At 35.9% G+C, this 17,432-nt stretch overlaps 1 protein-coding gene across 4 annotated transcripts in view; it reads left to right on the forward strand.

The window, feature by feature from the left end:
* Positions 1–17,432, forward strand: part of DENND2C (DENN domain containing 2C) — a 97,635-nt gene that overhangs the window by 43,338 nt on the left and 36,865 nt on the right. For all 4 annotated transcript variants that reach the window (XR_008997081.1, XM_036923375.2, XM_036923376.2 and 1 more), the window contains exons 2-9: positions 454–1,469; positions 2,001–2,137; positions 2,519–2,631; positions 3,195–3,365; positions 6,464–6,560; positions 10,667–10,711; positions 12,535–12,722; positions 16,990–17,099. Coding sequence is in view for 3 of the 4 variants with exons in the window: in XM_036923375.2 (XP_036779270.2) it covers positions 643–1,469; positions 2,001–2,137; positions 2,519–2,631; positions 3,195–3,365; positions 6,464–6,560; positions 10,667–10,711; positions 12,535–12,722; positions 16,990–17,099 (1,688 nt within the window). In the remaining variant the exon portion in view is untranslated. The remainder of the gene's footprint in view (positions 1–453; positions 1,470–2,000; positions 2,138–2,518; positions 2,632–3,194; positions 3,366–6,463; positions 6,561–10,666; positions 10,712–12,534; positions 12,723–16,989; positions 17,100–17,432) is intronic.

Raw genomic sequence — 17,432 nt, forward strand, 5'->3', positions numbered from 1 at the left:
GTTTCCAGACTAACTGGCTCTTTTTCTGTATATATGCATGAATCTTTTGATTACTTGAGATGTATTTCTGTATATGTATGCTTTTTATAATATTTTGTTGGTCCTTGTTTCATTAAGAGAAGTCTTCATGAAGAATTGGTTTATTACAAAATAATATTGGATACTACTACATGTAATCTCTTATAAAACCTCATTCTACCTAACTTTAGGAAACTAAATATGGCAAAACATTAAAGCTGACAATTTGAGACACACCATAATTATTATTTTCTCTGTATTGGATCACCATCTTAGGAATATACTCATGGAGTTGAATTACTTAGTGGATGATAGGTACATTTTTACACATGCAATGTAAGTGAATTATTTAGGGATAAGTAAGCAGTGTTTTAGTGGAGTTTAAATTAGGAAATTTTAAAACTATTTTAACATATTCTTGTCTCATTTTAATAGGACTATTCAAGATAAAGTTGTAGACATTTTCAACACAGATCAATGGTCAAAGTTTTCCTTTTTAAAAAGAAATTTCCAAGTTAAAGATAAAAGGAAAATACTGGAATTATTTGGATCCTAACTGACAGGATAAAGAATATAGTATTTCAGTTACTTATAATGGAAACTTAGTAAAATTAATCATTTGTCATGCACCCAATGGGGAACATGGATGTTGGTTTTTCTCGTTCTGCTGTTCAGACATTTTCAAGAAGCCACTGCAAAAATATCAAACAAAAAATTTCTCAGTGGGAAGGAATAACTAATGGTACATCTAATCCAGATAAGTGGCATCTAAAGGACTCTGGAGTGAGATACAGTAACTGTCATCAAGAAATTCTTCTTAAGAAAAATCCTGTTGCTGAGAGAAGGAGCAAAAAGTTGAATGCAAACTACTCTGAAAATGTTGGTGTAGGTATTAATGAAGATCCCGAAAGTCAAGATCAAAGTGAGGATGAAAGTGAGAAACATGAATACGATGATACACACTTTTTAAAAAATGGATCTGAATCCAACTGGGTATGTTCTCAGGTCAAACAAACTGAAAACTGGAAAGAAGTTGTTTTGGATCCAGACACTTCATTACCTCCAGGAAATTTCTATACCTCACAAATATTGTGGAAGAAAATAGAAGCACTTCCCCCAGATAAAATCTTAAATTTGGCTTTAGGACATTGCAACTCTTCAGAAAAAGAACTGAATTTCAGAGTTCCAAATAGTTCAGATGGAATAACCAAGAGCTTAGAAAATATTTACTCTGAGCCTGAGGGACAAGATTGTGGACCTTCTGTAAATCCTTTGCCAAAACCTCGTAGGACATTCAGATACTTATCTGAATCTGGTGTTATGCCATGTAAAGAAAGAAACTGTGACAGAAAATACTGTGAGCATAATTCTTGTGCAGAGTCTTCTTTGGCCTCTTCTCAGGAATCTGAACCAAAGAAATATGGTAGACAAATCAGAGGGAGATCTAAAAGGTATGTTTTTATTTGATAAGTAATGATTTCTAAGTATTTTCCATACAGAACTATTGAGCTTCTTTCTCCTTTTCAAACCAATTTCCATTTCTCTCCAGGGCTTAACAGCCCTAGCTGCATTGTACAGATGTTGATTGACCTGAAGAGGAGATATGTACAAGAGGAAATAGTAGAAGTAGACAATCTACTGACATAAGAGCGTCAGAAAAACTTTCATTTTATATCTTTAAGGATGTGTAGGCAAGCAAGTGTTTTCTGCTTCACTTCAGGCATGCTGGCCTTAGCCTCAGGATTCATTAGAGAGTGAATTTAATTTAATAAAGGTACCTCATGAAGAACATTAGTGTAATAGACTAAAAGCCCAGTTTTCTCATTGTTCATATAGGGCACCAGTCTATTGTTCTTAGATATCTGATAAAGCACCTTTTACTTCTGCACACAGGTCCTTTACTTACTAATTTCTATCATACCAATTTAAAGAGAATTAGAGTTTTAAAAGATACAACTTAAAAATATGTCTCCTTGCTTAAGGAAATCCTTTGAATTTGAGGATATTCAGCACTTTCGAAATCGGAACTCACAGACTATTCATGAAGAACTTAGGAGAAAATCTGGCTCAGCACTTTATTACACACAGTCTGAGGACAATATCTATGAGGATATCATATGTAAGTGTCCACAAACTTTGCAATTAAATTTAATGAGTATGTATTTCATAGAGCCCTTAACTATAGAATGGTATTTTCTCTTACAGTCAAGCATATCTTGCTCTAGATTTTTCTAAGATGGAAACCTTTATTGTGTAAGTTCTTTTATTCCTTAGTGGATTTGACCACTAGTTGAATGGACTGCTTGTTTCAGAAGGACTGCTTGCTCATTTCAGAAGTAGATGTTGATAATGTCATATCTTGATAACTCGTTTAGCTTGGTTGGATACCTGAGTGGTTTATAAGTTTCAAGTGCAATTGATTTTGAGGCCTACATCCCTACAGCAATGTAAGTCACTTTGTTTCCATTTAATTATGTTCTTCTAAACTTATTTTTTCAAGATCCAAACAAAGAAAATCCATATGAAGATATCCCAGTGCAGCCTTTACCCTTGTGGAGATCCCCTTCAGCATGGAAGCTGCCACCCCCTAAAAGCGCTTTCAGAGTACCCAAGGTATAACCAGAGAATTCATAGAAGAAAATATTAGAACCTTGTTTATGACCCCTACAAAAAGGTTAAAATGGTTTAACTAGGGCCAAAACTTAGAGACATTGAAATGTGGGTTTTGTTGGTTGGACAACATACAGCTTTTTGTTTTCTTTCGTTTGGGGTTTTTCTTGTTTGTTTTTAGCACTTCACAAAAATTTGAATATGTACACTTTCATATTCACCACATATGTACATTTTCAGTTCACCACAGCTACCACATCTCCCTGTTAGTTCACATCAGCCTAAATTATCTGTCTGATCCCTGAAAGCATTCACCAGCCCTGGATGCAGAGGCTGCCTTGAGTTAATGAGGACTCTGAGCCGTTATTTTCTGGAATCTTTATTACACTATAGTAGAAGAATTTGGGATTAAAAACCTGAGAAACTTCTTTACAAATAGTGAAAAAAAATTATGGTATCCTCACTTGGGATAATTTTAAGGGAAGAAATATTTTTCTGGGTTAGCTTTGACTTTGAGAACTCAGGCAGTAACTAAATGATCCTTACCAGTACATTTTCTGGTTTAGCTTCCTCACAAACCTCAATTCCTTCACCGAAAGACTATGGAACTGAAGAGCTCACAAGCTTATTTACGGTCAAAGTTCACAAAGGACACCACTTTGCCTGTCACTTTAACTGAATGGAAGCTTTTCCGAGCTGGAGAAGTTGTAAACAGGAAAAGGAAAAATCTTCCAAGGGTAAGGACTCTGGTACTTTTATCTTTGATTCTTCAGCATTTCCATAAATGAGAATGAATAAACTTTAGACTGCAGTGAATAATAATAGGTTAGAACTGATCTACTGGAGTTAAAATATTTGGAAAGCAGCCTTAAGTTTAAGTTTTTGCTCATGCAAGAAAAATGCATAAATGGCTTTTTCCAAGGGTTCTTTATGGACTTGGAAAATTGATTTTAGATGGAGAGCTTCACTTCAGTTACCTTAGTTCCCATTAGAATCAGCTGCCTGTTTCAAACTAGAATCTCATATAAAAGGCCATTCTAGTAACTGGCTTCATTCAGTGTTGTTATTCTCACTCATTTATATAATTGCCAGAGTGAATTCAATTTTGTTCCTGAGTTTACATATTTTCAGTAATGACACAGTATATGCCATACTTTGGGACAAAATTTCCCATTTAAAGGAAGGAAAAAAATATTGACTATTACTTAGGAATTGAAATTATCAGCAATTATACTAAATAACTGACTTCTTTCTCAAGGGTGAAAAAGCCATGTCTGTTAACTCTCTCAACTAAAGCCATTGAAACCAAAATGAGAAACTGGGACTATTTGTAGACGGATTTTTTTTTTTAAAGAGAAGTACTTGAGAAATTATATAAAATATTTTAAAAGTCTTTATGTTACTTTGTTCTTCGTAATTCAGAATATTTTCAGGATTACTATGAAGAATGAAGAAGTCAGATCATTTAGAATTGCTTGCCTTAATCCCATCTGAATTAGCTGTATGTATTCACTGAGCACACAACTTTTGTACCTGATTTTAACATTAAACAAAAATCACAGCTGTTTCTTGATTTAGTAACTGCTGATTGGTTCCTTGGGAAATATTCTCTTCCACAATCACTCTAATTCTGATTTATTTCCTGCCCCTCCCTCTTCAATATGTGAAGAGTAAAGACACACTGTTTTTAAAAAGCACTATACTGATCTCTTTCAGTGGGAAAAAAAATCTTTAGCTATTTATTCTCTTGTGTATGGTGAAGAATATTTGAAAATCAGAGATTTAAAGAATTGCTAGGTATTCTACAGTAGTTCTCTCCTTTGATAGATCTTTGCTAGCACAACAAATTAGCCTCCCATAAGGCCCAGAAACAAGAAACAAGAAATCATGTGTTTGCAAGGGCAAGAACACAAACACATAAGGGATTACATTTAAGGTGTGGCTCTTAACATGGCATTAACACATATTTAGGAATTAAGGATGGTAGAGTTTGAGACCTGAGGAGGTATGCAGTGCTTTCGTTTCATGCCTCAGTATTTTATGTACCAAAGATCCCGAGTACTCGAAGGAACACCCGTGACTGTGGGTGACACGATCCAACCTTTCCTTTTCTAATGTTTTCCCAAAGGTTTGTTTGAGGTGCTGTGAGGTGCAGAATGGTGAAACCCTTGATTGTCAGGCAGGAACAGACTGTTAGCTTTCTACTTGTGATCGTCCTTGGATTAAATCCTTTTAGGATGCCCCATTTACTAAGTTTGGCTTTGGAATTCCTTCAGGAACAACATCCCATGAGGAAAGCAGTTTTCCTTTATTTCCCCTTTGATGATTAGAGCTATCCTTGGAAGGAAAACTGGTTTCATAGTTTGAAAATCACTGACCGAGTCCATATGCCTCATCCCCACCCTTGCTTTCTTTTCCTGCTGCAGAAGCCCATGTAGGATTGTTTGCTACAGTAGATTTCCTGGTGTTTTATATTGTTCATGTCAAGTGTGTACAAGCAGTATGGTTTCTATCATTTCTTAGGAGGTATATTCTACAGTATTTCCTGCAACTAGAAAGTAAATGTAGGCTCCTCTCCTTAGCTCATAAATAAAATTAAAATTTTATTACTTTATCTCATATGTCTAGAACAGATAGTTGCCTTTCCTTAAAATATTTAAATATACTTTGAGTATACTTTTCAAATGCACATTAATAAATGCACTACTTTAACCATTATGTCCCCAAAATACATGTTTACTCATACATCTTTCCTATAGCCCCTAATAATGCCCTTTTATGTTGGATTCTATTATTTGTTTTTTTATAGTGGTGATATTTAAGAACATTGGTAATTTTTCACTTGAACAGATTCATCCAAAAATGTGGGAATAATCTGCATATTGGAAGCACATGTTTCTCACATGTTATTTTTCTTGCACTGGACTGATTCACTGCCTATGGATTGCCAGGATTGCTAGAGAAACAAGAACAAAACAAAAAACAACATTTTTCTCAAGCAACTTTGTTGGTTATCCTCTTATATGATGTTCCTAACAATTGCAATTCTGGGCATTAGATATGTTAAATAAGGATTAATAATTAAGAAACATCTTGGAATCTTAAGAAAAAAGAAAAATATATATGGAAAACTAATGAAGTCCTCCTTTTAAAAGTGGCTATTGATCAGCTTTGGTTCTTTCCCGTTTTTTAACCCATGTGTGTGTGTGTGTGTGTGTCTTTCACACACACCTTCCAGCAGCAAAGAAATAATTCTAATGAGTAATGCTTATTAAGTGGTGCACAGTTTTTGTGTTTGAGCATATTTGAGAGTCTCCTATTTTTACTTATCTAATAAATTATAACATCAGTGCTCCCAGTAGCAGAGTACTCCCTTTGACAAAAACTTTCTAAGCATGATTCTCTCTTTGCAAAGAATTCCTGGGAACAAAAATAACTGAGCCTCACCCTGTTCTCCAAGTGAGTAAGTATTCCACTTCCTACTCTGGGCAAGTGAAAACTTGAGTCCAGTAGTAAAGGCTTGGTCACTATAAGGAATGCAGCTAATAGCCACGTCTCCTGTATGTTGGGATGTGGTGTGACTAGGAATCTCTCAAGGAGCCTGTGCTGGGTTCTTTGGGAAAAGGGTACCTTTCCCATTTCTCTTACCCACTGTTACATGAACTTTGTATTAAGACAACATATCATGTAACTAAAGATCATTTTATATTCAAGATTGAGAAATGAAGATTTTTATTTGTAAAATGGATCTTTATAAGACTCACTAATTAATATCATGAAGCTACAGAGCTTGTTGGTATTGGTTTCAGCTTGTACTTGTCTGGTCTTTTTTCAGCTTATATTGAAAATAGATGACATATTTGAATCTAAGAGAGGGAAAAAGACGGTAAAGTTACACCCTTATGCTGGAAAAGATGTGCCTCCCTCAAAAGGTAAGAATTGTTCCAGCTGTCCATGGCTATCACCATAAGAGGAAAGAATCATTATATAACTTAATATTTGACATAAATTATGATTTTTAGATTACTTTTCTGTCTATCCCATTTAAATATAAACTTCTTTAGCATAAGGGGCTATTTTTCATTCTTCTTCAAATCCCTTTTATTTAGTTCTGTTCCAAGTAATACCTATTAGATGTATATGTAAATAAATTAAAATATAATTTTAAACCAATGAGACTAATTGTCATAGGCAGATTGCATTATTATTTTGTAGTCCTACTTTGACATATAGTCATTTATCACTATGGACACTTCCAATGGAAAAATGAAAACTGAAGGTATGTGGTACTCACCATGTAGTCATCTAACAAGTTTGGTAGTTTTATCATTCAGATACTTAGAGACAACTTACATTGTATCAATTAAATCTTCCACATCCATAGTGAATTATTAGTATTTTCTCTGAAACTTATGCAAGATTCTTAACTTAGTTGTCTGGCAAAGAATATGCAGAATTTAGTAGTTTTTGTCTATCAGATTCATAAATGAGAAACAACAGCCAAGTCACATAAGAGAAGAATGCTTTATATTTTTGCAGATTTCTAAAGATAGAAATTTCTTAATTTCTCTTGAAAATCTATTCTACACTCTTACAATTACTTTCTGAAAATAAAATCCTCCCTGTTACAATTTAAGACTCTTTCTTCTATGATGTTTAAAATCAACCTGTCACCATTTTACATGTAAATTTTCATATTTTCAAAAGTATTAAAACATGTTTCAGTCTTCTGCAGAAGAAATATGTTTAGTTATTGTTACTAATAACAAGTACCATTTATTGAATGAAGTAATAGTTTCTTTACATCTTTTTCTCATGTATGACATATGACACTAGGAGGTAAGGACTACCCTAATTTTACAGAGGTAGGAGCTGAATCAGAGGCAGACGCATGGATTTGAGTCAGTGAGCATGGCACCACAGTCTTCCCCTTTTCTATCACCAACAGTTCCTCTCAATTTTTCTCATAAAGCTTGATTCTTAGCATTTTAATCTCCTCTCCATGTGTTTCCTTATCTTCAAAAAGGATACTGTCAAAGGCTTTTTTTTTTGTATAAATCAGAAGTAGTTACAGAAGATGAAAACTGATACTAAATAAGTATGCTGTGTCCTTTCAGATGCATTTTCATTAATTTGTTAACAACCTTATATGGTAGATATTATTGCCACTATTTTATAGTAAGGCAGTAAATTATAAATTGCAAATTATATAAAATATCAAGACCGTGGAGTCAAGACAAATTCTTAGAAAGCATTATCATTTTCTCATAATAACAGCAGGCTATTGATAACTGTTCTCCAGACATGCCACTCTAAGTAGGTTATTACTGATCTCTTATTTTATTTGTATGCCTTATGCTTTGTGATTAGGAACATTTAAGTAAATTTGGCTGTAAGACAAGTTTTTGAAGAGCCAAATCCTTTTTTCACTGTATCATTAGTGAAAAAAAAAAAATTCAACAGGATGAATTGCCAACCAAAGGAAAAAAAATAAGAGGAGCAGTCCCTAAATTGTAACCCATTCCTACAAGTTAGTTTTTCCTTCTGCATGGCTCAAAGAAAATATGCATTTACCCGGTCGCTGTCACCAACTCCTCCAGTGGACCAGAACAGTTTCTCTCATGCTTGAGGATCTCCTGGCTCCATAGTCACACTTCTCAGATTTTTGTTTTCCTTATTAAGCTTTTGTCTGTGTATCAACAATAACTAGTAGAGCCAGATAATTACATTAATCTACTCTGTCAGTACATGCTAGGTTTTACTGAATCTATTCCAACCTAAACATTTCTTAACTTTCAGTTATCAGGTGTTACAAAATGATTTACCGCCTTTCCTCAATTCTATCATAATTTTGTGTTGAAGTCACATAAAAAAGGAACAACCTAGTACTTTTCTGATCCTTACAGATTCTCAGTAGATTTCCCTAATGGCTTATAAACCCCTTAACCTTCTTTCAGTATCTTGGAATGCGGATCATCAAAACCCACAGATATGAATATATTAAAGCCACTTAAATGATCTTTTACAAGGTCTATTCCAGTTGTATTACTTTCCCTCCTTTTTCCCTTTCTTTTTCTTTCTTTTCAGACACCTCAGAGGTTCCTAAGAGATGCCTGGTGCTAAGGATATACAAATAGTACTCAGGAGCTCAAAATGTTTATTCCTTCATACAACAGTATTATAGCCCCAGTATACTTTTTGTCAGGGTAATTAATTTGAAGTTATAAAACCTATATTGTACACAATATTAAAATAGCTACTTTTTCTGTAATATCTCTTATGTACCTTTTCCACTTATCTTATGAAAAGGCAGTATTCTCTTAATGTTCTGTTAGCCCTTATAAAATTTAAATGAGCAAAGCAAAAAATTGTAAAGAATAATATTAAATGAAAAGTCAGTTTCCCAAACATCCTCCCACCAATCCCAGACAATTGCACATGCAAATATTTTTTCTATCCAAATAGTTTTATACCAGACTTCATATGTCTTGCTTTTTTCAAGTAAATGTAATTAATATATTTCGGAACTTTTTCACTGTCAGCACACAGATCCACATAGCTGTACTGTTTCATTGTATAAATGTAAAAGGATTTTATTTAGATGGTAGACATTTTGGTTGTTTTAACATTTAACCTGCGAATATTTAAATTCTGTGTGTGTGTGTGTGTGTGTGTGTGTGTGTGTGTATAATTTTGCTCTTCAAACAATGCTGCAATATACATCTTTTTGTTTATATTTTTGTATATTGGTAAGAATACATTTTGTATATTGATGTAGAATAAGTTCCTAGCAGCAGACTTAATCAAAGAACATATACATTTAAAATTTTTATTGCTGCTGCCAAATTGCCCACAGATTATATAACAATTTATGTTTCTATGAACAGCATTTGAAAGTGACTTTTTCTCATAATTTTCACTAACACTGTTTTTATTCTTTTTACCAATGTCATGTTCAAAATTGTATCTTATTTATTGTTTTGACTTACATTTCTTTAATTATGAATTTGGACAGTTATCATGATTATCAACAGTTATAAATCTCTATGGATTGCCTTTTCCTAGCCTTTATTTGTTTTTCTGTTGTGCCTAATTTTTTCCTACTCGTTTGTAACAGCTATTTGGATATTAAGAAATTTAGCCTGTGTCTATAACATGTATTATAAATATTTTTCGAGTTTATTGTTCACCTTTTTAATTTACTAATGATTTTTTGGTTAGATAAAAATTTTTACATTTTTATATAATCAAGCTTACATACATTTTTCATTTATGACTCCTAGGCCTTGTTTTTTCCTGGTACATACAAAGATTTTCCCTTCTTCACATTTTTTTAAACTTCGCTTTAACTTTTCAGACTTAATCTAGAAATTTTTTGTTCACTTGTTCAAAAAGCTTTTTTTTTTTTTTTTTGGCAAATTGCCTGTGTGCCTAGCATTGTGGTATAAAACACTCGTGTAAAAGCATAGCCTTTATCCTCAAGATACTTAAATCTGATTGGAGAAAATAAGAGCAGTTCAAAGCAGTCTGAGTACTGTAAGAATTCAGAATACAGGAAAGTTCAGTGTGGCCTAGAGTTAGCTTAGAAGCATCATAAAAGAGGTCAAATGTTACTTCATAAACTTACTTGTCAATCTCTCTCAGCCCTATATTTTTCTACTATTCTAAATTAATAGTTTATTCCATGTTGAGATTTTTGTATAGCCAGGTTGGTGTTCTGGAATAGAAAGGCAAGGATATGAATGTAGAGGTGGAATCTACTCTGAAGTAGATGTCTTAAAACTAGTCTGAAATGCTGTTAATTTCTAGAATTTGGGACTGTGAGGGGAGGTGAGGGAGGGGCGCAGGGTGTGGGAAGAAGATGGAATAGAGTAGTTTCCCTCCCGATATAACTAAGTGGTTTGGAGATACAACTAAGGCTTAGCATCCATATTATTTCTTCCTCCAAGTCCCCAGGTCCATGGAAGTTTAACATTGTTCTTATCCTCATGTACTTCTTAACTGTTGGACATTACAAATGGAAACTCTTTCTTTTCAGGCGAAACCAGTGGGAACGAAAGTGATGCCGAGCATCTGCCAAAGAGTGAGTGAGTCAATGGGCTGCTCCCTTTCTCCTGGTGATCATGGTAATAGGTGGAGCGACACCTGCCTGTGTGATTAAGCATGTTTTTCCCACATGAGATTTCATTTTTTAGGTGATTTCTTCACTACAAGAACCTGTTGAGATTTGGGGCACTAATCAGTCCACTGTCAGATGTTTCACAGCTTTAAAAATCTCCCATGGTGGAGTGAGGCAAACCAGTGTGCTCCTAAGATGGAATGTTCTCAGGGGAGCGGCAGAGCTGCATGTTCAGACATATGTGCAGCAGTTTCCCAGCAGCCAGAACAGTGTGTGACACATCCTCTCATCCTCTGACACAAATACTTAGCATTAAATATCTGATCTTTCATAGTCACTCAAGTGTAAGTATTTAAGTAACTTTGATATATCTGTCATTGAGACAGGAAACATTGATCTGTTCCTAATTCATAGGCATTTATTTATATTCCAAATTATTGAGCCATTTATTTTCTGTTAGGATATAGAATATGCCCTGAATTTTTGGCTGTGTTTGTTTGAACACTGCATGGTGCTCCATTTCCTTCATCTAATGGATTTTCATAGCAAGTTGTTTGGTTCCTGTTTAATTGACTGACATACTGAGGCATGGGAAAAGTTGGAGAAATGAATTATCAAAGCTGAGGACAGGGCAATTCTAAGTCTGATCCTCTGAACTTATGATTAATGGTCATGTGCTTTACTGGCCTGAATTGCTTTGGATGTTTGATTCTATAGCCTGACTGAAGGTGAAACCTAAGTCATTGCCAGGTTCAGCCCAGATGTGTAAAGATGACTAATTAGTTCTGCTGCTACTGAGAAACAGGACTTAAAATTTTCTTGACTTGAACTGAGCCATTCAGGGTAAGGAAAGCTTTGCTTAGAGCACTGAATGTACTGGATAATTCTGGGGAGCCACTCCAAGATGAATTTTTTAAGTGTTCTTAATATTTTGATCTGTAGTATTATTTCTTTAGGAGCAGAATGACTCATATCTCAAAAGAAAAGCAAACAGTTAGAGGATGAGTCTTTCAGTCGTTGGCTCAGAATGACACAGAAAATCCCTGGGACACTTAGACTTTCTTTTGCAAGTACTGTGCTTCCCCTTAATGGTTCAGAATTTGGAGATAAATTAAAATAAAGGATAAATGCTATCCAGTTTTGAGTGGTGTTGTTCATACTGTTCAAATAGTATGCTTCCTTAATTTCATTCTTTTGAGAAATAGTCTGTTAATAGATGTCTTCTCCTACTTCATTTTATATCACCTTGCATTTAGCACCGTTTGTTGATAAAAGCTTATGTCCATTATTCTGTCCATGGCAGAAAGGCAAAAGACGTTTCTTTAATGTAGGATAGTTTTTGTTTTAGTTTTATCAGACTTGTCCCTTTATGTACTTACCCTCTGTCAGATTCGGTTCTTTCATCAGATCTTCCACCCCCACCTATGATTCCAACATCTGCTGTCAGGCGAGTACTTTTACTTGACATTTTCCACGTGTGCTGGTGTTATGACATAAAAGACAGGATACTGTAGGGTATGTATGAGGACATACATAGAGTATCAGTTGGGCCACTGAACGTCGGTCCCACCACAAGGCCCCAGGTCACTTGTGGGAGTCTGCACTTATCCCCCGAGTGTGTCATAGCCCTAACAGGTGTGTGTGTGTGAGTGTGGCAGACATTGGTTAGTCAACATTCATTCAGCAGTGACTGAGTGAAGAGTAGTCCCACACGGCTCATGACCTCGGGGTGCCAGAGAGAAGACAGGGCCGCAAAGGACAAACAGCGCTCCTTGATCTCATTGCAGATTGCCACAAGCGCTTAGCACAGCTGCAGCAGTCTTCCAAGAGGAATCCACACTACCAGACCCTAGAGCGAGATCTTATTGAATTACAGGAGCAGCAGCTCTTTGAACTCTTCGTGGTGGTGTCTCTACAAAAGAAGCCATTAGAAATAAGCTACATTCCCCAGATCATACAACAGTTCCCTAGCAAGGTAGGTGCAGGGGGCCAAGAGGCATTCAGGAATGGTCCTGTCTGTGTCTCTGTGTGTTTTATTTCCTTTCTTCTTCTTTATTGTTATCTCAGTCAGCTTTTACTAATGCACTTCTTGTAGGATCCGGTGAGTGACTCTGATGACAACTTATGTCAGGCATGAGCTGCAGCCAAGGGCATAAACAAAATCCATTATCTGAGTTGGCTTTTTGTTGTTTGCTTTGCTGTTCATTAAGTGCCCTTTAGCAAGTTACAAAGCCTCAATTTTCTCATATTTAATGAGGGCAGTAATAAATGTGGCAGAACAGGCAGAAAAATAAATGTTTATTATTTATTACTTGTCACATGGTAAGCACTTGATAAATGGTAGCTATCATTAACAATGTTATTTGATTTGCTCTACCTTTTCAAAAAAATGATTAATTCATTCATTTAATCAAATATTTCTTAAATACCTACTTAAATTTGCTGAGATTAGGTCCTGAGAATACAACTAAAATAGATTTTTTTGGTCCATGCCCTCAGTGTTTTACAACATAGACTTCAGATGCGGCTCTACCCTTTAGAGTGGCAAATGCAAATAGGAAAACTGATCATTACATCAGGGCTCGCAGACTGGTGGCCTCCCAGCAAATTGAGCCCAAAGACTTTTTTTTTTTGGTTTGCATAGTGTTTTTGTAAAAATAATAAAAATAAATTTTTGTTGCCATTGTTTAAAAATCAAATTTCACATAAAAATCTGTATTTCTGCTTTTTCCTGAGACAATGGAAAGAGTGCTAACAGCCCACATTCATAAGTGGCAGGAATTGGCTGAAGCTGAGCAAGGAGCAGGACTGACTTCATGGGCATGTGACCAATGCAGTCATACAAGGGTTTAGTTCTCTGTAGTGAACATTACAGTTCTTAGTAATTTTGTCTTTGAGCTTGTGTTTTGTAAGTGAGGTCTGATGGGATACTGGGACATGTGCCAAGGTCTTAACGCCTTGGTTCATGCATGGTTCACTTCCAGCCGCCTCTCCAAGATGGATTCTCTAGTTGTCCTCTGTTCCTGGCAGGAGTTGGGGTATGAAGAAGGTCAGGATCTGGCAAGCACTACCCTGCAGGGTCTCCAGGTAGTGCATAGGGAGGCCCTCCCTGCCCTGGTCTGCCAGTGCTGCTTGTGTTAAATAGGTGGCTTGGGTTAAGGTTAAGCCTGTCCACCATCCCCAGTCCAAGTACCAAGCACATCCCTGCATGGAAGCTACAGCCCCTTGATGGTTGCCCAGCTTCTGTGGGTTATAGCGGTGGGCCCATGGGAAGGGGAGATGCCAGGCTCAGCTTCCCCACCCCCAATCATGACACACAGATACTTTTAGTCCTATGGCTGCCCAGAGGGAAAACCCCACAGCTGGTGGGCTGCTTATGCACCAGATTTGGGTCCAGGGTCCCTGGGCATCTGTGAGGGTCTGCACTTGTCCCTCAGAATCCCTGTGCCTAATGGAGCATAAGTCCTCAACAACACCACTCCTGTAAACAAATCAATGTTTAATTTCTTATAGAATTCCTCAGTGTGCCCTGAGAGTACAGCATCAGTTACTGGTTGCAGTACTGGCCTATAACACAGTGCCAAAAAGAATCTAAAATAACATAATCAAGAACAGTCTTGAGGAATCAGATTTCCCATGAAGAGGAACTTAAGTTTTTTTTTTTTTTAAATAATTATTTTTTATTGAAGGGTAGTTGACGCACAGTATTACATTACATTAGTTTCAAGTGTACAACACAGTGATAAAACATTCATATACATAATTCTAGGTTCCAGCTATCACCCTACCAAGCTGTTACAATATCTTGACTATATTCCTTATGCTATACATTACATCCCGGTTACTTATTTCTTTTACCATTGGAAGTCTGTCCTTTTTTATTTTTTTATTTTTATTTATTTATTTATTTATTTGTGTGTGTGTGTGTGTGAGGGCATCTCTCATATTTATTGATCAAATGGTTGTTAACGACAATAAAATTCTGTATAGGGGAGTCAATGCTCAATGCACAATCATTAATACACCCCAAGCCTAATTTTCGTCAGTCTCCAATCTTCTGAGGCATAACAAACAAGTTCTTACATGTAGAACAAATTCTTACATAAAGAATAAGTTACATAGTGAACAGTACAAGGGCAGTCATCACAGAAACTTTCGGTTTTGCTCATGCATTATGAACTATAAACAGTCAGTTCAAATATGAATACTCATTTGGTTTTTATACTTGATTTATATGTGGATACCACATTTCTCTCTTTATTATTATTATTTTTAATAAAATGCTGAAGTGGTAGGTAGATACAAGATAAAGGTAGAAAACATAGTTTAGTGTTGTAAGTGAGCAAATGTAGATGATCAGGTGTGTGCCTGTAGACTATGTGTTAATCCAAGCTAGACAAGGGCAATAAAACATCCACGTATGCAGAAGATTTCTCTCAGAACAGGGGGGGTGAGGTTCTAAGCCTCACCTCTGTTGATCCCCAATTTCTCACCTGATGGCCCCCCTGCGACTGTGCCTGTCTTAGGTTGTTCCTCCCTTGAGGAATCTTACCCGTCTCTGGCTAACCAGTCATCTTCCGGGGCCATACAGGGAAATGTAAAGTTGGTAAGTGAGAGAGAAGCCTTACTGTTTGAAAAGGTTAGCTTTTTACTTCTTTGCATATTTATGCCCTGTGGCTTCTATGCCCAGCATTTGTCTTGAGGTATCTTTACCACTTGGAAGAATTATGATACTCGGTGGAACTTAAGTTTTTTCCTACATTTGATCAATCTTAACATTTGAAGAGAGAAATCTCAAGGTTGACCCTGTTTTCAACAAAGTCTGAATTAATGGGTTCAGAACCAGAAAAGGAGCCATTTGGCTCTGGCAGTGATGAAGGACTCTCCCTAAGGAAGCCACTTAGCATCTTTGTTATGTTAGGCACCCAGATGTTAGGGAGAGGAAGAGCTGACCAAGGCCCCCTTTTCTGTTGTGGAAAACCCTAAATGAAGATGTGAATCGTCTAACAACATAAAAATAATAGGTTATTGATACACCTAAATTTCACTAGAATGTTTTTCCATTTCTTAAGAGCTTAATACCCTATGCTCATGTGAAATAAGCCAGGCAGACAAAGACAAATACCAAATGATTTCACTTATTTGTGGAATATAAAAACAAAGCAAAACAGAATGAGCAAAACAGTAGACATATAGACATTGAGAAGTGACTAGTGGTTACCAAGGGGTCAGGGGATAAAGGGGCACAATAATTAGGAACCACACACAATGTTAGTTGTTCATGGGGGTGGTAGTACAGTGTGGAGAATACAGCCAATGCTTCTGTAACAACTTTTTATGTTGACAGATAGTAACCGCACTAGTGGAGGTATAAATCTAATAATATGGGTAAACCACTGTGTTTTATATTTGAAACAAATGTAAGATTGTGTATCAGTGATACTTCAATTAAAAAGAGCTTAATACTCAAGTGACCCAGAATGACTGCATTTTTGTTTTAGAAGTTAAAGGATAGATCATTCAAATTAGTTACATGAAAACAATCATTACATTTATTATCTGCTTGTTTTTATACTGATTTTTAAATTAGTATAAACTGACTTAAACTTTTGCTTTAACTAAATTTAGACTGTTGTTTAAAGTACAGTACCAGGTTTGTACAAAAAGATCTTCCATGCTAAAATTTTACAGGAAGTTGCAAACCAGTAGTTAGGTAGCAGAGATTATATGCTAAGGGAAATGATTATACAGGGGGTGGATTTTAAAAACAGTATCTTTTCTAAATCACATTCATTTGTCTTTTCAAAACATCTTTGATTATTGATTAGAGAGTGTTTCGGCCTCACTAGGTTTTTGTTACCAGTATATTACAGATTAGATTTTTATTTTATGCCCCTTGATTCATAAAAATATTGAGTTCCCACTAGGGTGTGAATCCTGAATTCATATTTTACCTCTAGATAAATTATTTTCAGTCATATCTCCTATATCAGATTATAGGACCTCCATAAGTGCCATTTCTATGTAAAAATAGAATTCTTTATTCTTAGTAACTATGTTCTCAGTGTATTGTCAGTGGTGACCAGTCTTAGCCTCCTTGTTTTGTTAAACAGCACAAAACCATGCTGAGATGACTACTCAGGCTTATCAGAGACCTCTTTTCCCAAGACGAGGCAGAGTTTTTAAATATCTGTTCTCCATTTACAGAGAGTATTAATCAACTATAGTGCTGTCTTTTTCAGGGTGACCATGGCTTTAAGCAATCCAGAGACACTGAGGAGAGGCTCAAAGTTATCCCCAAATTTTGTTTTCCTGATTCAAATGACTGGGTGCCAACCTCAGACCTCAAGAGGTAAATGGGCTACTTTATCTGATTTCTATTTGTTGGAACTGCAAAAGTGAATTAGAATATTTCAGAAAGGGGTATGGCCAGCAGTGAAGCCGTGTGGACACTGTGGCAGGTCAGGGATGCTGTGGGAGGAAAGGAAGAAACAGAATTACATTTCCTACATGGACTCAAAAAAGAAAAGCACTGAATAATTTCAGCATCAAAGGGAAAACAAGTTTGCCAATTCTTCAGAAAAAAAGGTTCCACTTTACATACAATCAGGAATGCCACCAAGTGGACAGAAGAGGAGAAAGGCCTTGAACTTAGGAACTACTTAGAAACAGAGATAAAACAGAG

The sequence above is a fragment of the Manis pentadactyla genome, chromosome 4 (assembly GCF_030020395.1).
Source record: "Manis pentadactyla isolate mManPen7 chromosome 4, mManPen7.hap1, whole genome shotgun sequence".
NCBI lineage: Eukaryota > Metazoa > Chordata > Mammalia > Pholidota > Manidae > Manis > Manis pentadactyla.